Below are 20592 nucleotides of genomic sequence, written 5' to 3' on the forward strand. Positions count from 1 at the left end.
TATTAATTTTTAAATTTGTTCCGCTATTTTCGTCTTCCAGGTTTAAAATCTACACTGAGTTCACGTCACAGGTATCATATTTCGATAACATGTTGGTTTCTCATAATTATTGAGACTTAGTTTTCTTATCCTATGAGAAGACACCATCTCTTAAAGGTGATAGAGATGATTTTTTCGTCGACTGAGAATCCAAAGACTGTTAGTGAGTTTTTGAAATGAGCGCATGCGTAAGAACAACCTCCCTCCTTCACAGCTCATTTCAAAGGAACGCCTCCCAAAACTCGTGCACGAGTATTGGAACACGAGTGTTTAACACCGACATTCGGTGTGTCATGTTAGTGGATTCATAATGTTGGACTCACCGCAGGTAACTCATAATCTGCAGTTGTTACTCCTGTCTCCTGACAAAAACATTGCATGCGGCGCCTGTGGAGTGTGGAAAGTTACTGGAGCGCGCAGCCGCGCTCGTCTCTCACAAGGAACGTCACGGCAGTGATTGACAAGCCAGAGGGCCAATCGTTTATGCGATGATCGCGTAAACGATTGGCTGATGTTTATTAATATTATTCCTTTCAGTGCACCTAATAAGTAGTCTTTTATCAGTTAGTAAAGACAGTTTCAAGTAATATTGCAAAAATGTATAAAACAAAACATCCTCTTTAGCACCTTTAATTATTCAGGACACAAAGTGGTTCTTTCAAATGACAGACATGTCAAACTGTTAGATCGCAGTGGATTAGAGAAGCATTCATGGGTTACAAGTGGTTGTTTTCGTGGTGTAGAAGTTCAGGTGTATTGACCCTTTAAATTGATAGTTCATCCAAAAATGAAAATTTTGTCACCATTTACTCACACTCATGTTGTTTCAAACCTGTTGAACACAAAAGAAAATATTTTAAAGAATGTTGAGTAACCATTCGGTTGACAGCACCCATTGACTTTTTTTTTTGTCCTATTACGAAAGTCAATGGGTGCCGTCAACTGTCTGGTTACTTTCAAATATTTTCTTTTGTGCTCAACAGAAAAAAGAAACTCGTACAGGTTTGACACAACTTGAGGGTGAGTAAGTAATGACAAAAATTTTCATTTTTGGGTGAACTATCCCTTTAAGAAGTTAATGTCAACTTTTCATTGTCCTTCTGCATTAAAACGTAGAGGGCTCAAAAATGCTAATTCTCTTCTGCTTTTGGACTTTAATAGCTTTAGAAGATAGACACCAACCTAATCAAAACGAAACTTCATTTATTATCACAGATCCTCAAGAGGATGAATTCCAATGATACCAACTGCATTCTTTATCATAACACAAATCTAGAAACTGGTTGGATCCTTCCCCAGCGAGATTCTTCACCTTCACCATCCCCATTTCACAACCATACATTGAAGTTTTCAAGCTTTTGTTGCCAGATAACTCAGCTTGAAGTCACGTTTTAATGCATGGTCACCTGTTTGAGCAGTTGATCTTCTTAAACCTGGTTCATTGTTAACCACATGTCCTGACACGTTCAAACCTGCAAAGTATTTCACACATACAAATCTTATTGTTCCCTATAGGGTACATGCCAATGATATTACTGTACATTCAAAGTCAGCAAAAGAGTAACACAACAAAAATACTTTCTTTGCTTTATTTTATCAAATTATTGAAGGATTTAAGTGTTAGGACTGCATCAATTCAAAACCTATTTTATCTTAATAAACTAGAATTTTAAGCTTAGACTCTAAGGAGGACCACATCATTTCAAAAGGTGTCATATTATATTGTTGCATTATACCGTTACATTCAGCCTACCAGATGTCTAACACACTGCGCTTTCATACATAATGATTGCCCTTCTTCATTGTGCACAGAGCAATCATCCTTTCTGATCCCCAACTGTCCTTGAGTTTAATAACTAGTGTCTTCTGATCAGGTCACAGCATAACAACAGTCTTTAAGAAGTGATGGACACCATGTTGTTGGGGCTGAGAATCTCAATCCAGTAACCATCGGGATCCTGAATAAAGGCCAGGCCCTTCATTTTACCTGCAAGACAGACATAATGGAAATAAAGTCTTTGGAGATCAAAAAGGGTTATTTTGCATTTTCAATCCAATTTTATGCAAATAAAAAAATTATCCAGTTATGCCATGCAACATTTGCATACTGTGCACATTACACACTATTTATACTGCATAAATAGTAAGAGGTTGCTATTGAGAACACAGTAAACACACAAATAAATTTGTGCATTCCATGAGACTAACATATTTAGAAATGAAAATTTAGCTAGTTTGTTATTGATGGTGAAACATTACATAACTAAAATAATCCCATAGGATAATATAAAAGAAATTACCATCATCAGGCTTTTTTACGAAGGTCACTCCATTCTCTTCAAACAGCTTGCAGGCAGCATAGACATCCGGCACAGCAATCCCAATATGTCCTAAGATAAATATTAAGGTTGATGTAATTTATGGATATTTAATTTTCCTTTTATCTAGGACTATACTTGATATAGCCTGAAAAATGCATTTTTTTTGTCATGATTTGAGCATTTGGAAACAAAATTTAAGGAGACAGCTGATGTCAGATTCCATTGGTGATTTCAAAATATGAAATGTAAGCCTAAGCTTGGTGAACAGCTTTGGAGAATTTGATGTTATGCATGTTATTATTTACCAAAGCCTCTTGGGTCTGAGTTGCCGTTGTGGTAAGACAAGCTGTCATCTGTCTCTGAGCCCCAGTTACTGATAAAAAGAGAAAAGAAAAATACAGAAAGGCATATGAAAATAGCTTCAGAAGTTCAGTATTACAGGCTTTACAATGACATAATTCAGGTCTTACGTCACACACTGTAACACAAAGCCAACATCAAAGAACTAGTGGCGACAAAAGCTGACTCTGTTTTTTGTCGCCTCGCATCGGCTGTATCTCAGTCAAAAAGCTGCGCTTTAACACACCAAAAGGACTAAAGGCAACTGTCAACTAGCATGTGCCTTCTGCACTTTCATGTAAGGAAATAACTATCTATATCAGCAGGTATCAATACTGTATTTTCATCATTCAAAAAAGGGAAACCAAAACTAGGACAGCAGATATACAAACCATAAACAAAGCAGTGCTTGCTTACCATTTTAAATATCAATCATTCTGATCAATTTCTTCATTCTAGTTGGCTCATGTTATTGTGAAAATGCACACTGGAATACTCAGTGAAGATGTTGTAAAATGATAAGTCTACTGTACCATCTTGACTTCTTTGCTCACCTTCATCACTTAGCTTTTATTCTCATGCACTGACTTGTTAGCTAAGCCGAACAGCCAATCAGAGTTCTCGCTCTCACCAATGGCCCGACACCGAGTCAACATGCTGATTAAACATGACTAAAAAAACACACTTCCTTATTCTGTGTAGGAAGCCACATCATCTCACACAATGATGTTCAACTGTCATTATGAAGTGAGTTTAGAGTAAAAAAATTGTATTAAATGTTGTCTTTTGTTGGACAAGATGTTAATAAATGCTTCTCATGTCTTGAAAGATGTTTGACACATGTTGCTTTATCAAATGTACATTATAAGCATTTGAAGCCATAGTTCATTAACAAGCTGCACATAAAAAAAATAAAAAAAAAATCACAGTCTTTGCGATTTAAAAATCACACTAAGAGTCATGTTTAAGTGCGATTTCAATGTTATTTTTCTTATTGTGCGATTAGTCGTGTAAGGATGTTAAAGGGCTTTTTCTACTCTATGCAGAAGGTTAGGTGTCAGTTAGATCAGTAAGGTTTTACTACTGTACTTACTGGGTCAGCTCTATAGTGGCTCGGCGGGAGAATGTCCAGGCTGTCCTCTCCTTTACATCTGCAGGGATTTCTTTCTTATCCTCATAACCCAGAAAGTAGAGCGTGAATCGCATGGAGGGGAAATCGAACTTCTGTAACAGGCTATAATAAAGACAATTTTTATTATGAGCCAAAATTGAACTAAAATGTAAAACAATTCTACATGCATAACACATTTGGATATTACAAAGTAATGGCCTGGTTTCACAGACAGGACTTCCATTTAAATAGCTTTTATAAACTTTCCTTAAAAAAAAAACAAAAAAAAAACTAGTGGACATCTTCAGACAAAACAATGGAACTGACATATTTTAAGATATATCAGTGCAAGTTGTTTTCAGTTAAGACAGCTCAGACATCTGTCTGGGACTAGGTTTAAGCCTTGTCTGCAAAACCAGGCAAATTAAGTAAATCAGACCAAGTCTAAATTTCTATCAGAGAAAAAGTTCAGAGCTGAGAGATACGATCTTTTACATTAGTACACTCACGTCATTCCCAGGATACGTGTGTAGAAATCCAGGGATTTGACTGGATCCTTAACCCGCAGCATTGTCTGCTGCATCATAAAGTCCTACAGCAGTGGGATGAATAACTTTTGGTCAGAATGTAATTTAATAACCAAAATAACCATTTATGTCATGCAGCCTCACGCATTACATTATAGAGCTTTTAACTTATTCATTAGTGATTTTGGAGTTGAAAATAATAAGGTGATGCTTTCAATGCAGTTTCAGGCTGTGCATGATGCTTTTAAAAATATAGCCCGACATATCTGGTCATTCTGTAATATCTAGCAAAAAAAAAAAAAAAAAAAAAAAAAAAGAGTAGTTTATCATTTTATAAACGCATCAAACATCAGTCTGTGAATCTCTAGTAGATGTTTACATTGTGGATGTGCTGTTATTAATTATGATTCATCTCTCTTGATATAGGTGTTATTTTATAGCATCTCTTAGTTTAAGATTGTTTATGACATGACATTTCAAAGAATGTACACAAAGTGTTTACAATACAATTCCCTGATATTCCCTAAAGTTTGTGTGTCCTTATGGTAATATTGTCTGTTGGCACTGCTCTGTATGTGAAACTTGTAGGAGCCACAGATAAATATTTTATCTGTGTAAAATGTCAAAGGTCATTATAGTAACTTAAGTTAATTAAAATAGACTTGATTCTGTATGTAAATGTAACTTGATATAAGTTACTAACAAATCAATCTGCATAATCAGGATAACAGTCTATTTTAATTTAATTTCCGCATGACTAAGCAATAAAGCACTTACGCATACAAACTGACAAAAAGTCAGTTGAGTAACTAACATAAAGGCGAATAAATAACTATAAAGCAACATCAGATAGATGTTCTGAATCGCACTATTTTCCAGCAGTGCTCTGAGTAAGGAAAACATGGAAATAATAAGCGACGGTCTTCGCGTTTGAGTTAAAAGTCTCGCCCTAGTTTGGGGCTCAAATGCAGCGTCTTACTTTAGTGATGGGGTTTCCTTCTTTACATACAGCGGCGGCTGCTTCATCCGTCAGCCCTTGGTCAGTTTTAGGCTCGGTCATTTTTAGGTGTTCTTCGGCTTGATGGTGACTAGACAGCTGACAATCCGACGAAAGGATCCCGCGCTGGAGGCGTGGTCATAGCGCACAACGTCGGCGGCGTGACGTGACTGTGGGAGGGGCGTTGAAATAACTTAGATGCTGTAGTTTTTCTTTCCTTCCTGCAGAGGGCGAAACAATTCTCAGTAAAAGTGTGTTTACATAAATGTATTGAAATGATGCTTACTGTTTATGTCAAGAGAAATTGAGTGTTCTCGTCCCATCAACTAAAAAAGACTACATTATAATATTTGTTGGAGGAAGAATTGTAGAAAGAAAAGAGTTAATGAACTAAGAGAAACTATAAATGCCATGTAGATTCTGTGGCTCACACGTTTAGGCTACACATCCTGTAAGATTACACAAGAACCACATCCTGTGTTCTGAGTGAACTTATAGGTACCTTGAGCTCTGTGTGTAAAATGAAAGAGAGCTAGGAATTATATATTCCAAAAATCTGATAAAATGTACTGCCACCGAACGTACGTGCAAATATGTGTGTGTGCGATTGTACATTACACAGGTATACAGATATTGAACGTTAAATATTAGGTTTAAAATACAGCAACACACCTGCTTAACTTTAAAAAGTTAATCTATTTTCCATTTACTATTGATGAAATGAAACTTCCATGGCAATAAAGGAGCTTAAATGGATAGTTCACGTAAAAATTTCAATTCTGTCATCATTTCCTCACCCTCAGGTTTTTCCAAACCTGTATAAATTTCTTTGTTATGTTGAACACAAAGGAAGTTATTTTGAAGAATGTGGGTAACTGAACAGTTTTGGGGCACCATTGACTTCCATAGTATTTTTTTATTATTATTATGGAAGTCAATGGTACCCCAAAGCGGCCTGGTTACAAACTTTCTTCAAAATATCTTCCTTTGTGTTCAGCAGAACAAAGAAATTCATACAGATTTGGAACAACTTGAGGGGGAGCAAAAGATGACAGAATTTTCATTTTTGGGTGAACTATCACTTTAAATGGCGTTTGACTGTCTTATTAGCAAAGATGACTAGGAAAAAACAAACTAGCTATCAAGTCAATAAAAATGCAAATAAAATTATATTAGAAAAACTTTTTAAAACTGATGAGTTAATGCGATTGTATCACACTGCATGACCGATCGTTTAGTTTGACTAGGAGATGGAGGACTTGATATTGGTCATCATTGATATATTATGTAATTATTATATAATACAATCAGTATACTGATTAAAGGGATAGTTCACCCAAAAATGAAAATTCTTTCATCAGTTACTCACACTCAAGTTGTTTGAAACCTGTAGGCCCTATGAGTTTCTTCGTTCTGTTATTCTGATATTTTGAAGAATGTTGGCAACCAGTTTCTGGTCCCCATTGACTTCCATAGTAATTTTTTTTCATATTATGGAAGTCAATGGGGACCAGCAACTGTTTGGTTGCCAACATTCTTCAAAATATCTTCTTTTGTGTTCAACAGAACAAAGACTCATACAGGTTTAGAACAACTTGGCGAGTAAATGATGACAGAATTTTTATTTTTGGGTGAACTATCCCTAAAGTTCAAGAACCACTCCAGTATATAATGAAAAGAAAACAGAGCTCACGTAGATTATAGGGGATAGGGTAGCTTTTGATTTTCATTTTGAATTTAACTTTTTAAGTGTTATTTGTTGACTTTTTGTACATTTCGCTTTGCATAGCTCAATGCAAATTAATCATAGTGTGCTTAAAAATAAAATACAAACCCGATTCCAAAACACTGTACAAATTGTGAATAAAAACAGAATGCAATGAAGTGGAAGTTTCAAATTTCAATATTTTATTCAGAATACAACATAGGCTACGTTCACACTGCAGGGCTTAATGCTCAATTCCGATTTTTTGAAAAAATGGCCGTTCACATTTTCAATTAAATGCGACTTTTTGTGATCTCCTGTGTGAACGTGAAATGACCCAAAAGTGACCCGCATGCGCAGAAGAGTACGCAACGGTCAACGACGTCACTCGTTGTTTGCGGAAGTAGACGGCCACCTCGTTTGTTCCAGGCTTTAACCTCCTTGTATTTGGCTCGGAGGCTTTTTATTTTTCGCTGGCATTGGAGCCAGGATAGTCTGTAACCACGCTCGGCCATTTTGCTGGAAATGTTTTCGTAAACCGCCTGGTTCCGATAAGAGCCCTCGAGTTTGGCCTGAATAGAGCTGTCACCCCAAATATTAATTAAATCTGTGACCTCGCTTCCCTTCCATTGACTGGTCTCAGCAGCATCGTCCGCCATGGTTGTTGTTTATCTTCTCGTTCCCGCCTACTTCAACGCACAATTATGACATTTGTAGCGTATCAATGACGTACGGGTCGGATACATGTGGTCTGGCCGTTCAGACGGAGGTCGCATTTCAAAAGATCGGATACGTATCGGATTCAGGACCACATACCCAAGTGGCCTGGGTCACATTTGAAAAGATCGGATCTGTGTCGTTCAGACTGTCATGAAAAGATCAGATACAGGTCGCATAGGGGCAAAAAAATCGGAATTGGGTCGTTTCAGCCTGCAGTGTGAACGTAGCCATAGATGACGTATCAAATGTTTCAACTGAGAAAAGGGAAAAATAAGTTGATTTTAAATTTCATGGCATCAACACATCTCAAAAAAGTTGGGACAAGGCCATGTTTACCACTGTGTGGCATCCCCTCTTCTTTTTATAACAGTCTGCAAACGTCTGGGGACTGAGGAGACAAGTTCCTCAAGTTTAGGATGTTGTGGCAGATTAGATGTTTCTTTGTCCCTTCAGATCTGGTCTCGAAGAAAAACTCGCAGAGTCTAAGTTTTCAGGTCTCAGAAAAACTCACAAAATCAAAGTTCCAGGTCTCAGAAGTATTTAACTTTATTGTCAAGCAACAAAGTGAGATGCCAGCTCCGCATCTGAGGCTCCCTTAGCCAGGGCTCAGTTTTATACATTTTTCTTATCTCTTAAAAACACACCAAATTAATATCATTGGCTTTTTCTTATCTCTTAAAATACACCAAAGTAATATCATTGGCTGGTAATATTCACCCTAACAGTTATTTTCCATGATATCATCTACGGGGGCTCTTCTCCCACACCTCCTTCCCATGTATTCCCCGACCTTTCTGCCATAGTAATTGCAGGTGTTTCTTATGTAAGAGAATTTTCTTAGTAAGGGTGACCAGCTTCCAGCTACTGTACATCTTTTGACTTCATTTCTCAATGGCCTTCTGCCAATTTGATGGTCATCCCTTTTCCCATTGGCCAAATGAAACATTGTATCAAACCAGTCAACACTCCCCAGAGACAAGAAGCCTTCACGTGACACCCATAATAATGGTCTTGTTCATTTCACAGCCACCTGTTGTCTGGTGGAAAATTACCAACAAAATACGCTCAGAAACTTGTTTGACCCTTACAGTTACAAAGGCCAAGAGGCCTCAAAACACTTCTAGCTTTTATAGTAGGCAAACAAATTCTACAATTTATTTCTATAGGATGGATAAAATATTCCACAATAGTTTTCTATAGGATGGATAAAATACTCCATCAAGGAATTGGAATGTTGTCCCATTCTTGTCTAATACAGGCTTCTAGTTGCTCAACTGTCTTAGGTCTTCTTTGTCACATCTTCCTCTTTATGATTTCTGTGGGTGAAAGACCTGGACTGCAGGCTGGCCATTTCAGTACCCGGATCCTTCTTCTACGCAGCCATGATGTTGTAATTGATGCAGTATGTGGTCTCGCATTGTCATATTGGAAAATGAAAGGTCTTCCCTGAAAGAGACGACGTCTGGATGGGAGCATGTTGTTCTAGAACTTGGATATACCTTTCAGCATTGATGGTGCCTTTCCAGATGTGTAAGCTGCCCATACCACACGCACTGATGCAACCCCATACCATCAGAGATGCAGGCTTCTGAACTGAGTGCTGATAACAACTTGGGTTGTCCTTGTCCTTTTTAGTCCGGATGACATGGCATCCTAGTTTTCCAAAAAGAACTTCAAATTTTGATTTGTCTGACCACAGAACAGTTTTCTACTTTGCCACAGTCCACTTTAAATGAGCCTTGGCCCAGAGAAAACACCTGCACTTCTGGATCATGTTTAGATATGGCTTCTTTTTTGACCTATAGAGTTTTAGCCGGCAACAGCGAATGGCACGGTGGATTGTGTTCACCGACAATGTTTTCTGGAGGTATTCCTGAGCCCATGTTGTGATTTCCATTACAGTAGCATTCCTGTATGTGATGCAGTGCCATCTAAGGGCCCGAAGATCACGGGCATCCAGTATGGTTTTCCAGCCTTGACCCTTACGCACAGAGATTGTTCCAGATTCTCTGAATCGTTGGATGATATTATGCACTGCAGATGATGATAACTTCAAACTCTGCAATTTTTCTCTGAAAAACTCCTTTCTGATATCGCTACACTATTTTTCGCCGCAGCACTGGGGGAATTGGTGATCCTCTGCCCATCTTGACTTCTGAGAGACACTGCCACTCTGAGAGGCTCTTTTTAGACCCAATCATGTTGACAGTTGACCTAATAAGTTGCAAATTGGTCCTCCAGCTGTTCCTTATATGTACATTTAACTTTTCCGGCCTCTTATTGCTACCTGTCCCAACTTTTTTGGAATGTGTAGCTCTCATGAAATCCAAAATGAGCCAATATTTGGCATGACATTTCAAAATGTCTCACTTTCAACATTTGATATGTTATCTATATTCTATTGTGAATAAAATATAAGTTTATGAGATTTGTAAATTATTGCATTCCTTTTTTATTCACAATTTGTACAGTGTCCTTTTTTTTTTTTGGAATCGGGTTTGTACAAGAATATGATTGTTTGATTGACCGCCACAAAATTTGAACTTGCAGAGATCAATCATGCCTTACACTGTATGATTATATATTTTGAGTGTTTTGTACATGCAACTTTACACAATTTATTGTGAAACCACTGTTTTTCTTGAAATATGAGATTGAAAGGTTATATGTTTATATGTATAACTTTATTTTAAAGGTGCCCTAGAATTAAAAATTGAATTTATCTTGGCATAGTTAAAAAAAAAGTGTTCAGTACATGGAAATGACATACAGTGAGTCTCAAACTCCATTGTTAACTCCTTCTTATATAAATCTCATTTGTTTAAAAGACCTCTGAAGAGCAGGCGAATCTCAACATAACACCGACTGTTACGTAACAGTCGGGATCATTAATATGTACGCCCCCAATATTTGCATATGCCAGCCCATGTTCCAGGCATTACACAAGGGCAGCCAGTATTAACGTCTGGATCTGTGCACAGCTGAATCATCAGACTAGGTAAGCAAGCAAGGACAATAGCAAAAAAATGGCAAATGGAGCAATAATAACTGACATGATCCATGATTACATGAAATGTTTCGTTAGCATGTTGCTAATGTACTGTTAAATGTGGTTAAAGTTACCATCGTTTCTTACTGCATTCACAGAGAAAAGAGCCACCGTTATTTTCATTATTAAACACTTGCAGTCTGTATAATTCATAAACACAACTTCATTCTTTATAAATCTCTCCAACAGTGTAGCATTAGCCGTTAGCTACGGATCACAGCCTCAAATTCATTCAGAATCAAATGTAAACATCCAAATAAATACTATACTCACATGATCCAATCCATGCATGCAGCATGCATGACGAACACTTTGGAAAGATCGATTTTTTTGAGGGTTATATTAGCTGTGTGAACTTTTGTTTATGCTGTTTAAGGCAAGCGCAAGCTCCGGGGGTGGAGAGCACGAGAATTAAAGGGGCAGCAACCTGACTCGGCACATTTCTAATTATGCCCCAAAATAGGAAGTTAAAAAAAATAATTTAAAAAAATCTATAGGGTATTTTGAGCTGAAACTTCACAGACACATTCAGGGGACACCTTAGACTTATATTACATCTTGTAAAAAAATGTTCGATGGCACCTTTAAAAAACTGTCAATGTGATTTACTATAACTGTCTTTAGTACTGTAATAATGCTCTTTATTGGCATCATGCAGGTACAAACAGTCAGTATAGAAGGATATAGCTGAAAACAAATTAGAATAAACAGTAGACTATCATAAATTCAAGTGACGTTTGAATGTGTGCATCACATCAACTTTTGGCTGAGTGAAGTTTAGAATGCATATCCAAGGAGTATTTATAAGGGAAAGTCTTTCCACAGTCTGGACAGGAGAAAGGCCTCTCTCCCGTGTGAATCCGCATGTGTTTCTGCAACGTCGTGCGGCGTGAGAATCCGATTCCACACAGGGGGCAACAGAACTGCTTTTCAGAATGAGAATCGGTGTGGTGGCGATTAAGATTGGTCTGACTGAAGAACGTCTTGTCGCAGTACGCGCAGGCGAACGGCCTCTCGCCTCTGTGTTTATACAAATGACTTTGGAGTGCGGTGGAACCACAAAACTTCTTCCCACACTGATCGCAACTGAAGCTCTTTACGCTCTTTCGTTTCTGACCTGTGTGGATGGTGTTGTGCATTTTAAGCCATTCTGCACGACGAAACCCTCTCCCACAGAGTTCACAAATGAACGGAGCCTCTCCCGTGTGTATTCGCATGTGACACGCCAGATGTGTGCTGCGGCTGAACTCCTTGCCACACAGCTTACAGCTGAATTTTTTACCAGGGGTCTCTGAAGAACACTCCTGTTCAGTATTAGACTCCCCCTTTTTGATCACAGGCTTCATATTGATGCAGTCGGGACACCAAGAGAAATGGCAACTACTGGAGAAACAGATTGAATTGAGAAATAAAACACTCATAATTATTCCTTACTTGTATATAGGCAAACTCAAAGTTGCAAGAAAGAATATAAATATTGTGTGTGTATGTGAACAGGACCGGATTAAGAATTCAGAGGCACAATGTCTTGTCGACTTTACGTCCGAATGGCAGCTCAGTATTGGCCGGAAAATACTGAGCCCGCATTCAGACATAAACACTGAAGCTCTGCAACGAAAATAGCGTAGCAGTATGACAGGGGACAGACGAATTTGTTGAATAAAGTCTTTTTTTCTTTTTTTTGTGCACAAAAAGTATTCTCGTCGCTTCCTAATATTAGGGTTGAACCATTGTAGTCACGTCGATGGTTTTGACAATGTCTGGACCTCAAAAGGTGCAATGTCATTACTGCCTATGTATGGATCAGACACCCACAGATTTAATCAAAAATACCTTAATTTGTGTTCCAAAGACAAACGAAGGTCTTAGGGGTTTGGGACCACATGAGGGTAAGTACTTAATGACAGAAATTTCATTTTTGGGTGAACTAACCGTTTTAGGTCAAAGTTGATTGTTTTAGGTCAAAGTTGATGGGATAGGGCTGGGGGGAAATCAGTTCCATTGCGGTTCTTGGGTCTAACAATTTTCTAATCGTAACCATGATGGAAAATCAATTTTTTAAATGCTGATACAATTATTACAAAATTATTGATAGCTTACAATTAAAAACTAACCATCTCTCAGCAAGTGTACCACTATATGTATGACTAGGGGCCGTTCACACACTTGTTCCTGTAATCCTCTGCACCTGTCCATCATTTTTTTGTGTAAACATGCAATAGACAGATGTGTTGAGGTGTTCTAAAAACACGGCGAAATTCCCAGAGAACGCGTGGATCTCTGTGAATAAAAAAGGCACAAAGAACCAAAACGAAAAGAAAAAATTGTCTATTTGGCCCCGCATTTTCTGAATGCTGCAAAAGACACAATATGCAAGCGCAATGGAAAAGCCATCCTTCTAGTGCATTTACAAACGAAAAGCAAGGTTTTCTGTGAAAGGTCCATATTGCAGTTTTTATGAAACAACCTATAATTTTTGTACTTTAATACATTTGTCACACACCACACGACCATTTAAATGTGATGTCAAAAACCCATATATAAAGATGATTAAAATCTTGTAACTGTACCATTCAAGAACATAGAATGCTTACTTTTATGGCCGCATTGACAGGTTTCACCTGCCGCTTGATTTAAGTCGGCTACTGCCCAGCAAACATTTGGACATTTAATGACCGCTGAAAAGACGTCCATCCGACAAGTCCCATCATGGTTGAAAAATAGTTCCAGAATGAAATTTGAACAGACGTCTTTGACGTTATCTAATTAATTAATTAATTATTATATATTAAACTACAACTTAAAAGTAGAAAAAAAAACCAATTATACATGCAACCCCAGAGAATTGTATACATGTGCAAACATATCTGAATGCATTTTTAGGAAATGCTATATCCTCCTGACTACCAGCGAGGACATTATATTTTGGCAAATTTCTCTGAGACCTTACATGTCCACAGTTTGGATGTCCTGTAAAGAGCACATTCAGGGCTTTTCAGAGATACCAAATGTTCGGAGGTTTCATCATGACCACTCCCTCTACTCGGTCTTTAAAAATGGCTGACATTAATTTAGTGATCAAATTTAACACCTTTATGGAAATATTATAATATTTTGTTATTATAATTTACATCTGACTAATTTTTAAAATGTTTGTCATAAATCGACATCTCAGGAAAATGTTATGGGGTTTCTAATCAAAATATGACTTTCTGTTACAGGACATTGATTTTATACATGTCCACTGTAGAGGACACCAGGACTTAAATCATGTTTATCAAGCATTTTGGGAGTGAATAGGGAAAGAAATAATACATCAATATTCCTATAAAATATTAGATATTATTATGAAAATCTTGCAAATGATTACTCCCATTTTTACACTTATTTTTCCATTACATGTTGCTCCAAGAACACATTAATATGCAAATTACATACAGCATAGATACATTGTATATAATGGGGAGAAGAAAAAAAAACATTTATAGCCACTTTACACACACATTGCATAAAGCAAAATGTTATATCAAATCATTCTGTTATATCTTACATAAAATAGTTGAGAATCATCTTTAGACAAAGTTCGGTATAAAAAAAAAAACTGAAACCTAAAAATTGATTCGTGATTTAAAAAAAAAAAAGCCATTGTTTTTGCTATTTCATGTCTATTCATATCTTATTTTATTTTAAAATAGTCCTGGTGTCCACTACAGAGAACATGAATAAAATATCATTTTTCAAACATTTTATTTTCCCATTTTTTCTTATGCTCTAAACAATGTAATGACATAAAAAAGTACTAAATTCACAAAACTTTTCTGGTATTCAGGAGGATATAGGCTATTTTTACCGATTCACGTCGTCCTTTTTTTTACTATTATTATGCAATAGAAGAACAACAAATACAATTACAAAGACAAAGAACAAAAGACAATGAGGGTTACAAACAAAACTCCAAAAGCAAACTATGTTAGCTTAAAAGACTTACACCATGAAAGAGTCTTGCATGCAATAGAATTATTAGAGTTTCTTAAAGAGTTTACATACATATCATTATTTCCTGAAAATAAAAAAGTAGGGAGTTTTCTTTGAAAATGTACACTTATGAATGTAAAATTTAGCACAATAAAGCAATACATTTACAAAGAGAAGAGTTTAAATTCAAAGAATAACCAAAAAACAAAATTTTGGGGGTTATACAAAAGTTTGGATATAAATATTTTTTAACAAAATTTGAAAAATCAATCCAGAAGACTTTACAGTAAGCACAGTCCCAAAACAAGTGATTAATCCTTTCTTCATACTGAAGGCAAAAAGAGCAATTGGGTGAAATACTTTTGTTAAATTCAGCAAGTTTATAATTTATCGGATAACAATTATGGATAATTTTAATAATGACTTCAACAACTTTATTAGATAAGAAGAATTTTTGTCGAAGAAGCCAAAACTCTTCCCATTCTATATCACTAAATATTAACATATTTCATTGCAAAAACTCACACAAGCAGGTAAAGAAATCTGAGATCTATTAATAATTGAACGAATGTCTTTGTTTGACATGGTATTGAGAAGACTCTGGTCAACAAATAAATTAGTGTTGTCAAAAAGAGGAGTCTAAAGAACCTTTAGGGCCAGACTTTACTAAGGGGAATTGCACCAAACACAATGGCATATTCTCTTGGGGGGACTGGAAAAGAGAATTCTTGCATTAATTGTTCATAACTAAAAAGAACACCAGATTCACCGCGACTATTTTTGGCCAGGGACACGACATTTCCGTCGGACCAATGTCTGCTGGGTGCAACCTGACACGCGTCAAATTGGCTTTTTTTTTTTTTTTTGCTTTAATTTCGTGATAAAAATGACAAAATATGAAAGCTGCGACTTAGTTTCATATCAAACGTAAAGCTTTTTGCGATTGTTGGATGGCAAGATGGCTACAAATAATGTTAAAAAAAAGTTTTTTCTCACGAATCAACAGAAAACTCGCATAATTGATCGATTGTTGGGACTTCGGGTCGGTTCATGCAACCGACGTCAGATCATTAAAATGAAGATCGATTAAAAGAGATATTGTCCACCCGGCCATATTTTCCATTTATACACATAATATAGATTTTAACGTAAATGCATATATTGTTTTACCTCATTTTCACTTTAAAGTTTACAAGATTAATCTGAAAAGCACTGGTCAATGATCTTAAATCTTAATCATAAAGCACTTACTTGCAATGTTCGTGTTCAAAGGAACATCCTCGGAGTCTGAAGCAGTAATGTGCATCTCCAACTTTTGACATTTCATTCTTCACTTCACCGATTGGGGGATGGGTGAGCAGAACTAAAGAGAGCCAGTGCTGCCCCCATCTGCCATCAAAACATACTGAATGTATTGCTAAGTTAATAGATTTGCAAAAAAAGAATAAGACGTTTTAAAGCAAAATATAATTTTATAAATAGTGTATTAACAGAGATCAGGTTATGACTGAAATTGGTCAGATTCAGAGAGCAGTTCTTGTATGTATAACTTGAAAAATGTAAACAATGGAGAAAAACTAAAAAAGGAAAACAAAACTAAAAAGGATAAAAAGGAAACCATGTGGAGTCAACCCCTTTATTGTCAATGAACAGGTATAATAAGATTCGCAAAGAAAAACAAAAGTAGTGTGGCTTAAAACAAATACGAATAAATCATAAATTCATGTGACATACATGAACGTGCATTATGTCAACTTTTGCAACGTTTACGATGTATATTCATGGAATTTTTATGACCGAAAGTCTTTCCACAGTCTGGACAGGAGAAAGGCCTCTCTCTCGTGTGAATCCGTGTGTGTTTCTGCAGTGAAAAAAGCCGTGAGAATCCGATTCCACACACGGGGCAACAGAACTGTTTGCTGTCCGAATGAGAATCGACCTGGTGGCGTTTAAGATTGGTCTGACTGTAGAACGTCTTGTCGCAGTACGCGCAGGCGAACGGCCTCTCGCCTTTGTGTTTATACAAATGACTTTGGAGTGCGGTGGAGCCAGTAAACTTCTTCCCACACTGATCGCAACTGAAGCGCTTCACGCTCTTTCGTTTGTTACCCGTGTGGACGCTGCTGTGCAGATCAAGCCAGTCTTTACGTCGGAATCCCCTCCCACAGAGTTCACAGCTGTACGGCGCCTCTCCTGTGTGTATTCGCATGTGACGCACAAGGCTTATGCTCTGGCGATACTCCATGCCACATAGCTTACAGCTGAATTTTTTAATTGAAGTCTTTTTGCCATTTGAAAAGTGGGCGATGGATGGTTTGACTTCTGTTTTAATATCTGAAGGACTTCCATCTGGCACCTGAATAGTTTTTACTGTATATTTCAACCGTTGGCAAAAGAGCACAGCTGATCCCTCCATTTTGCTCAGCACCAAAGTTTCAATACCCTCCTTAGTCGACTCAGACCTCGAAAATCCAAGAAAATTCTCAGAAGGCTTCATATCGATGCAGTCAGGATACCAAGCCATCAACTAGGAAAACAGATTGAACAGATTGAATGTAAATATTCAGATGTATTTCTCAACTGTACTCATTAAACCCAAATTTCCCATAAATTAATTAACACAGTAACCTCATAAGTTATCCGGACACTTACCCCACACTTCGTTAATCTTCGGAACACAAATTAAGATATTTTAGTTGAAATCCGATGGCTCTGTGAGGCCTTCATAGGGAGCAATGACATTTCCTCTCTCAAGATCCATAAAGGAAAAACATATTTAAATCAGTTCATGTGAGTGAAGCGGTTCAATATTAATATTATAAAGCGATGATAATATTTTTGGTGCACCAAAAAAAAAAAAAAAAAAATGACTTATATAGTGATGGCCGATTTCAAAACAATGCTTCAGGAAGCTTCGGAGCGTTATGAATCAGCGTATCAAATCTGCTGTTCGGAGCGCCAAAGTCACGCGATTTCAGCAGTTTGACTTCATGATTTGATTCGGAGTGTTATGAATCAGCGTATCGAATCATGATTCAGATCGCCTGTCAAACTGCTGAAATCACATGACTTTGGCGCTCCGAACAGCAGATTCGATACACTGATTCATTATGCGCCGATGCTTCATGAAGCATTGTTTTGAAATCAGTCATCACCAAATAAGTCGTTATTTTGTTTTTTTGGTGCACCAAAAATATTCTCGTCGCTTATAATATTAATATTGAACCACTGTACTCACATGAACCCATTTAAATATGTTTTTAGTACATTAATGGATCTTGAGAGAGGAAATTGAGAGAGGAAGGTCATTGCTCCCTATGCAGGCCTCACGGAGCCATCAGATTTGAAGGTCTTACGAGTGTGGAACAGCATGAGGGTAAGTAATAAATTACAGAATTTTCATTTTTGGGTGAACTAACCCTTTAACATTATGCAACGAGAATACTTTTGTGCGCAAAAACAAAAAAATAACGACTTTATTCAACAAATTCGTCTGTCTCCTGTCATACTGCTACACTAATTTCATTGCAGAGCATCAGTGTTTACAAAAAGTATTCTTGTCAGTTCATAATATTAAGATTGAACCACTGTAGTCACGTTAACGGTTTTAACAATGTCTTTACTACCTTTCTGGACCTCAAAAGGTGCACTTGGGTAAAGTTGGTTTTATATTCGCATATTCGGACTTCTGATAAATTCAGACTTTCCAATAAATGTGCAATAAATTAATGTTTGCGAATTTTAAGCAGCGACATGATATTGACAACCAACGTTTGTCAACTTACATTTTTCACAGTCGATCAAAATAGGCAAGTACTGTTTTAATGGCATATTTACTTGTGAATGCCCACTGAATGTCCAATGTAGTGTGATTAACAAGGCTATTGAATACGGATGGCCGAATGTGTGAATATAAAACCAACTTTACCCAAGTAAAAGGTGCAATGTCGTTGCTGCCTATGTGTGGATCATATACCCTCGTATTTCATCAAAACTATCTCAATTTGTGTTCCGAAGATGAACGAATGTCTTACGGGTTTGAAACGAAATGAGGGTAAGTACTTAATGACAGAATTTTCATTTTTGGGTGAATTAACCCCCTTAACAACAGGAAAAAGTCAACAGATTGAACTCAAAGAACCAATGACAGAACAAGATGCAAGAATGGAGCTTTCCAACTAAGAGTAAGAGATCTCCCGACTACTTTGAGTAAACTGTGAAAAGGAAAACTTTGTTTGAGCTATTCAGAGAGAGAGAGAAAGACCCTAAATGTTAAAATGTGTTCGTCAGATTGTTTATCGTTATTTGTCAAATCACAGAAATTTGAATCAGTCAGAAACCTACTGTTAAACAATTTTTAATCTTAACAACAAAGCACTTACTTGGAAATCGGCAATATTTATTGTATTTCCAATGAATATAAAATTCTTTGGTCCATTTACAACTTTCTCGTGCATGCTTCTTCTTCTTTTTTATTATTTCACGGAGCATGACTATAGATACACAGTACTGCCCCCTTCTGCTAATAAGAGGAATGCAAAATTCACCTTGGCTTGGAAGGTCCGTGTGTTTTGTTGCTCTTGTCAGAATAGCGTATGGCATCCACCAATACATATGAAAACTCGTCATTTGTAACTCTACAGCACCATTGATTGTTATATATTACTATATATTAAAATGGGACACTGAATTATTAGTAGAAAATCAAGTTCAGCTCAAGTTTGCTCTGTGTGGGTGTATTATTCTGTTCCAGTGATGTGTTGTGACTCAACCTTGAAGGGAAAGATATTGCCTGTGTTTTATCTAATATTGTCTTCGCAGGGGTTGCTAAGAATGTGATAAGCATGTGACCATGCCAAAGAGATTACATTAAAAAGGAAGAAAATGATGATAACAGAATGACAGCTGGTATCTCCTCCTCATTGTTTTGTTCAATAAAGTCTAATCTCTGGGAACTGGAACTGAGAAGATACTTCACAAATTGCTGAGGCGAAAAGAGACTGCACAAAATTCTCTACGACATTATATACTGTTAACCTAGCAAAACCTGTAGAAAATGGCATAATCAACTTATTATCTGCCATTTACATAGTTAGTTCGAGGCTGGATCCTCATTTTCTATGGCCTTCGGAAGTGTGGAGAACTCCGTCTTCAGTAAACTTTGTCAACTAATTGACCATCATATTTGACTCCTGGTCTTCATTGAACATTTTAGTCTTTCTTTCTGGGGTCAATCGGTGTTCCCCAACACTACTATTAACTGTATAGTACTCTGTGTAATTCCTTGGTGTAAGTGTTCTTGTTCTGCAATAAAAGAAAAAGGTGGAAGATTTTTAAGTATAAATCAGTATAAATTTATAAAATATATGGCAATTCCCTTTTCCATGCCGCATCCTATGTTTTTTTTCTCTCTGGGCAACTCCCAAACATTCCAACTTACATTACATCTTTAAAGTGTCCGTCTCAAATTCAACCCCTGAGGAAATTTACTGCTTCCTAACATTCCTGCCGTGATTTACACTGTGAGGTTATCATGTTGTGCAATAAATTTTACATAAATGTATATTGACAAAATATAAAAATCCATATACAATATAAAAATCCACTAAAATGTTATTTTATAAAGCGTTCATAGCACACTTTCAAGTAATGCATACTTAACGGTACTTAAGTACCACAGTGGCGAAAATGTATATTAGTAATATATTTGTAATAAAAGCAATTTAATTTAAATTTAGGATAAATATATTAAAAGTCTACTAAGACTGAACTAATTTCTTAAGTATTCAAAACACACTAATAAAGAAAT

General features: G+C 36.7%; 3 protein-coding genes across 3 annotated transcripts; all 3 read right to left on the bottom strand.

Moving 5' to 3' along the window:
• Positions 1-687: 687 nt before the first annotated feature.
• Positions 688-16108, bottom strand: glo1 (glyoxalase 1). The gene is made up of 7 exons (XM_067385180.1): positions 16035-16108; positions 5317-5555; positions 4320-4402; positions 3793-3933; positions 2666-2733; positions 2340-2429; positions 688-2026 (listed from the first exon to the last, which is right to left on the bottom strand). Exons 2-7 carry the CDS (start codon positions 5395-5397, stop codon positions 1935-1937), a joined length of 555 nt encoding a protein of 184 aa, XP_067241281.1. The 5' UTR covers positions 5398-5555; positions 16035-16108; the 3' UTR covers positions 688-1934.
• Positions 10691-16083, bottom strand: LOC137020007 (zinc finger protein 718-like). The gene is made up of 2 exons (XM_067385179.1): positions 16035-16083; positions 10691-12191 (listed from the first exon to the last, which is right to left on the bottom strand). Exon 2 carries the CDS (start codon positions 12152-12154, stop codon positions 11564-11566), a length of 591 nt encoding a protein of 196 aa, XP_067241280.1. The 5' UTR covers positions 12155-12191; positions 16035-16083; the 3' UTR covers positions 10691-11563.
• Positions 16109-16279: 171 nt separating the features above from the next.
• On the bottom strand, positions 16280-19299 carry LOC137020009 (gastrula zinc finger protein XlCGF8.2DB-like). Its single transcript, XM_067385181.1, has 2 exons — positions 19166-19299; positions 16280-17310 (listed from the first exon to the last, which is right to left on the bottom strand). The coding sequence occupies exons 1-2, from the start codon at positions 19238-19240 to the stop codon at positions 16534-16536; spliced, it is 852 nt and encodes a 283-aa protein (XP_067241282.1). The 5' UTR covers positions 19241-19299; the 3' UTR covers positions 16280-16533.
• Positions 19300-20592: the final 1293 nt, after the last annotated feature.

The sequence above is a fragment of the Chanodichthys erythropterus genome, chromosome 5 (genome assembly GCF_024489055.1).
Source record: "Chanodichthys erythropterus isolate Z2021 chromosome 5, ASM2448905v1, whole genome shotgun sequence".
NCBI classification, from domain to species: domain Eukaryota; kingdom Metazoa; phylum Chordata; class Actinopteri; order Cypriniformes; family Xenocyprididae; genus Chanodichthys; species Chanodichthys erythropterus.

Bases quoted from the DNA above. Each gene is read 5' to 3' on its own strand.
- LOC137020009 (XM_067385181.1), bottom strand. From the start codon at position 19,240: ATGCACGAGAAAGTTGTAAATGGACCAAAGAATTTTATATTCATTGGA. The intron at 17,311-19,165 runs GTAAGTGCTTTG...CTGTTTTCCTAG, and splicing joins TAAATATTGCCGATTTCCAA to TTGATGGCTTGGTATCCTGA.
- glo1 (XM_067385180.1), bottom strand. From the start codon at position 5,397: ATGACCGAGCCTAAAACTGACCAAGGGCTGACGGATGAAGCAGCCGCC. The intron at 3,934-4,319 runs GTGAGTGTACTA...TCTTTATTATAG, and splicing joins ACACGTATCCTGGGAATGAC to CCTGTTACAGAAGTTCGATT. The intron at 2,430-2,665 runs GTAAATAATAAC...TATTTATCTTAG, and splicing joins CTCAGACCCAAGAGGCTTTG to GACATATTGGGATTGCTGTG.
- LOC137020007 (XM_067385179.1), bottom strand. From the start codon at position 12,154: ATGAAGCCTGTGATCAAAAAGGGGGAGTCTAATACTGAACAGGAGTGT.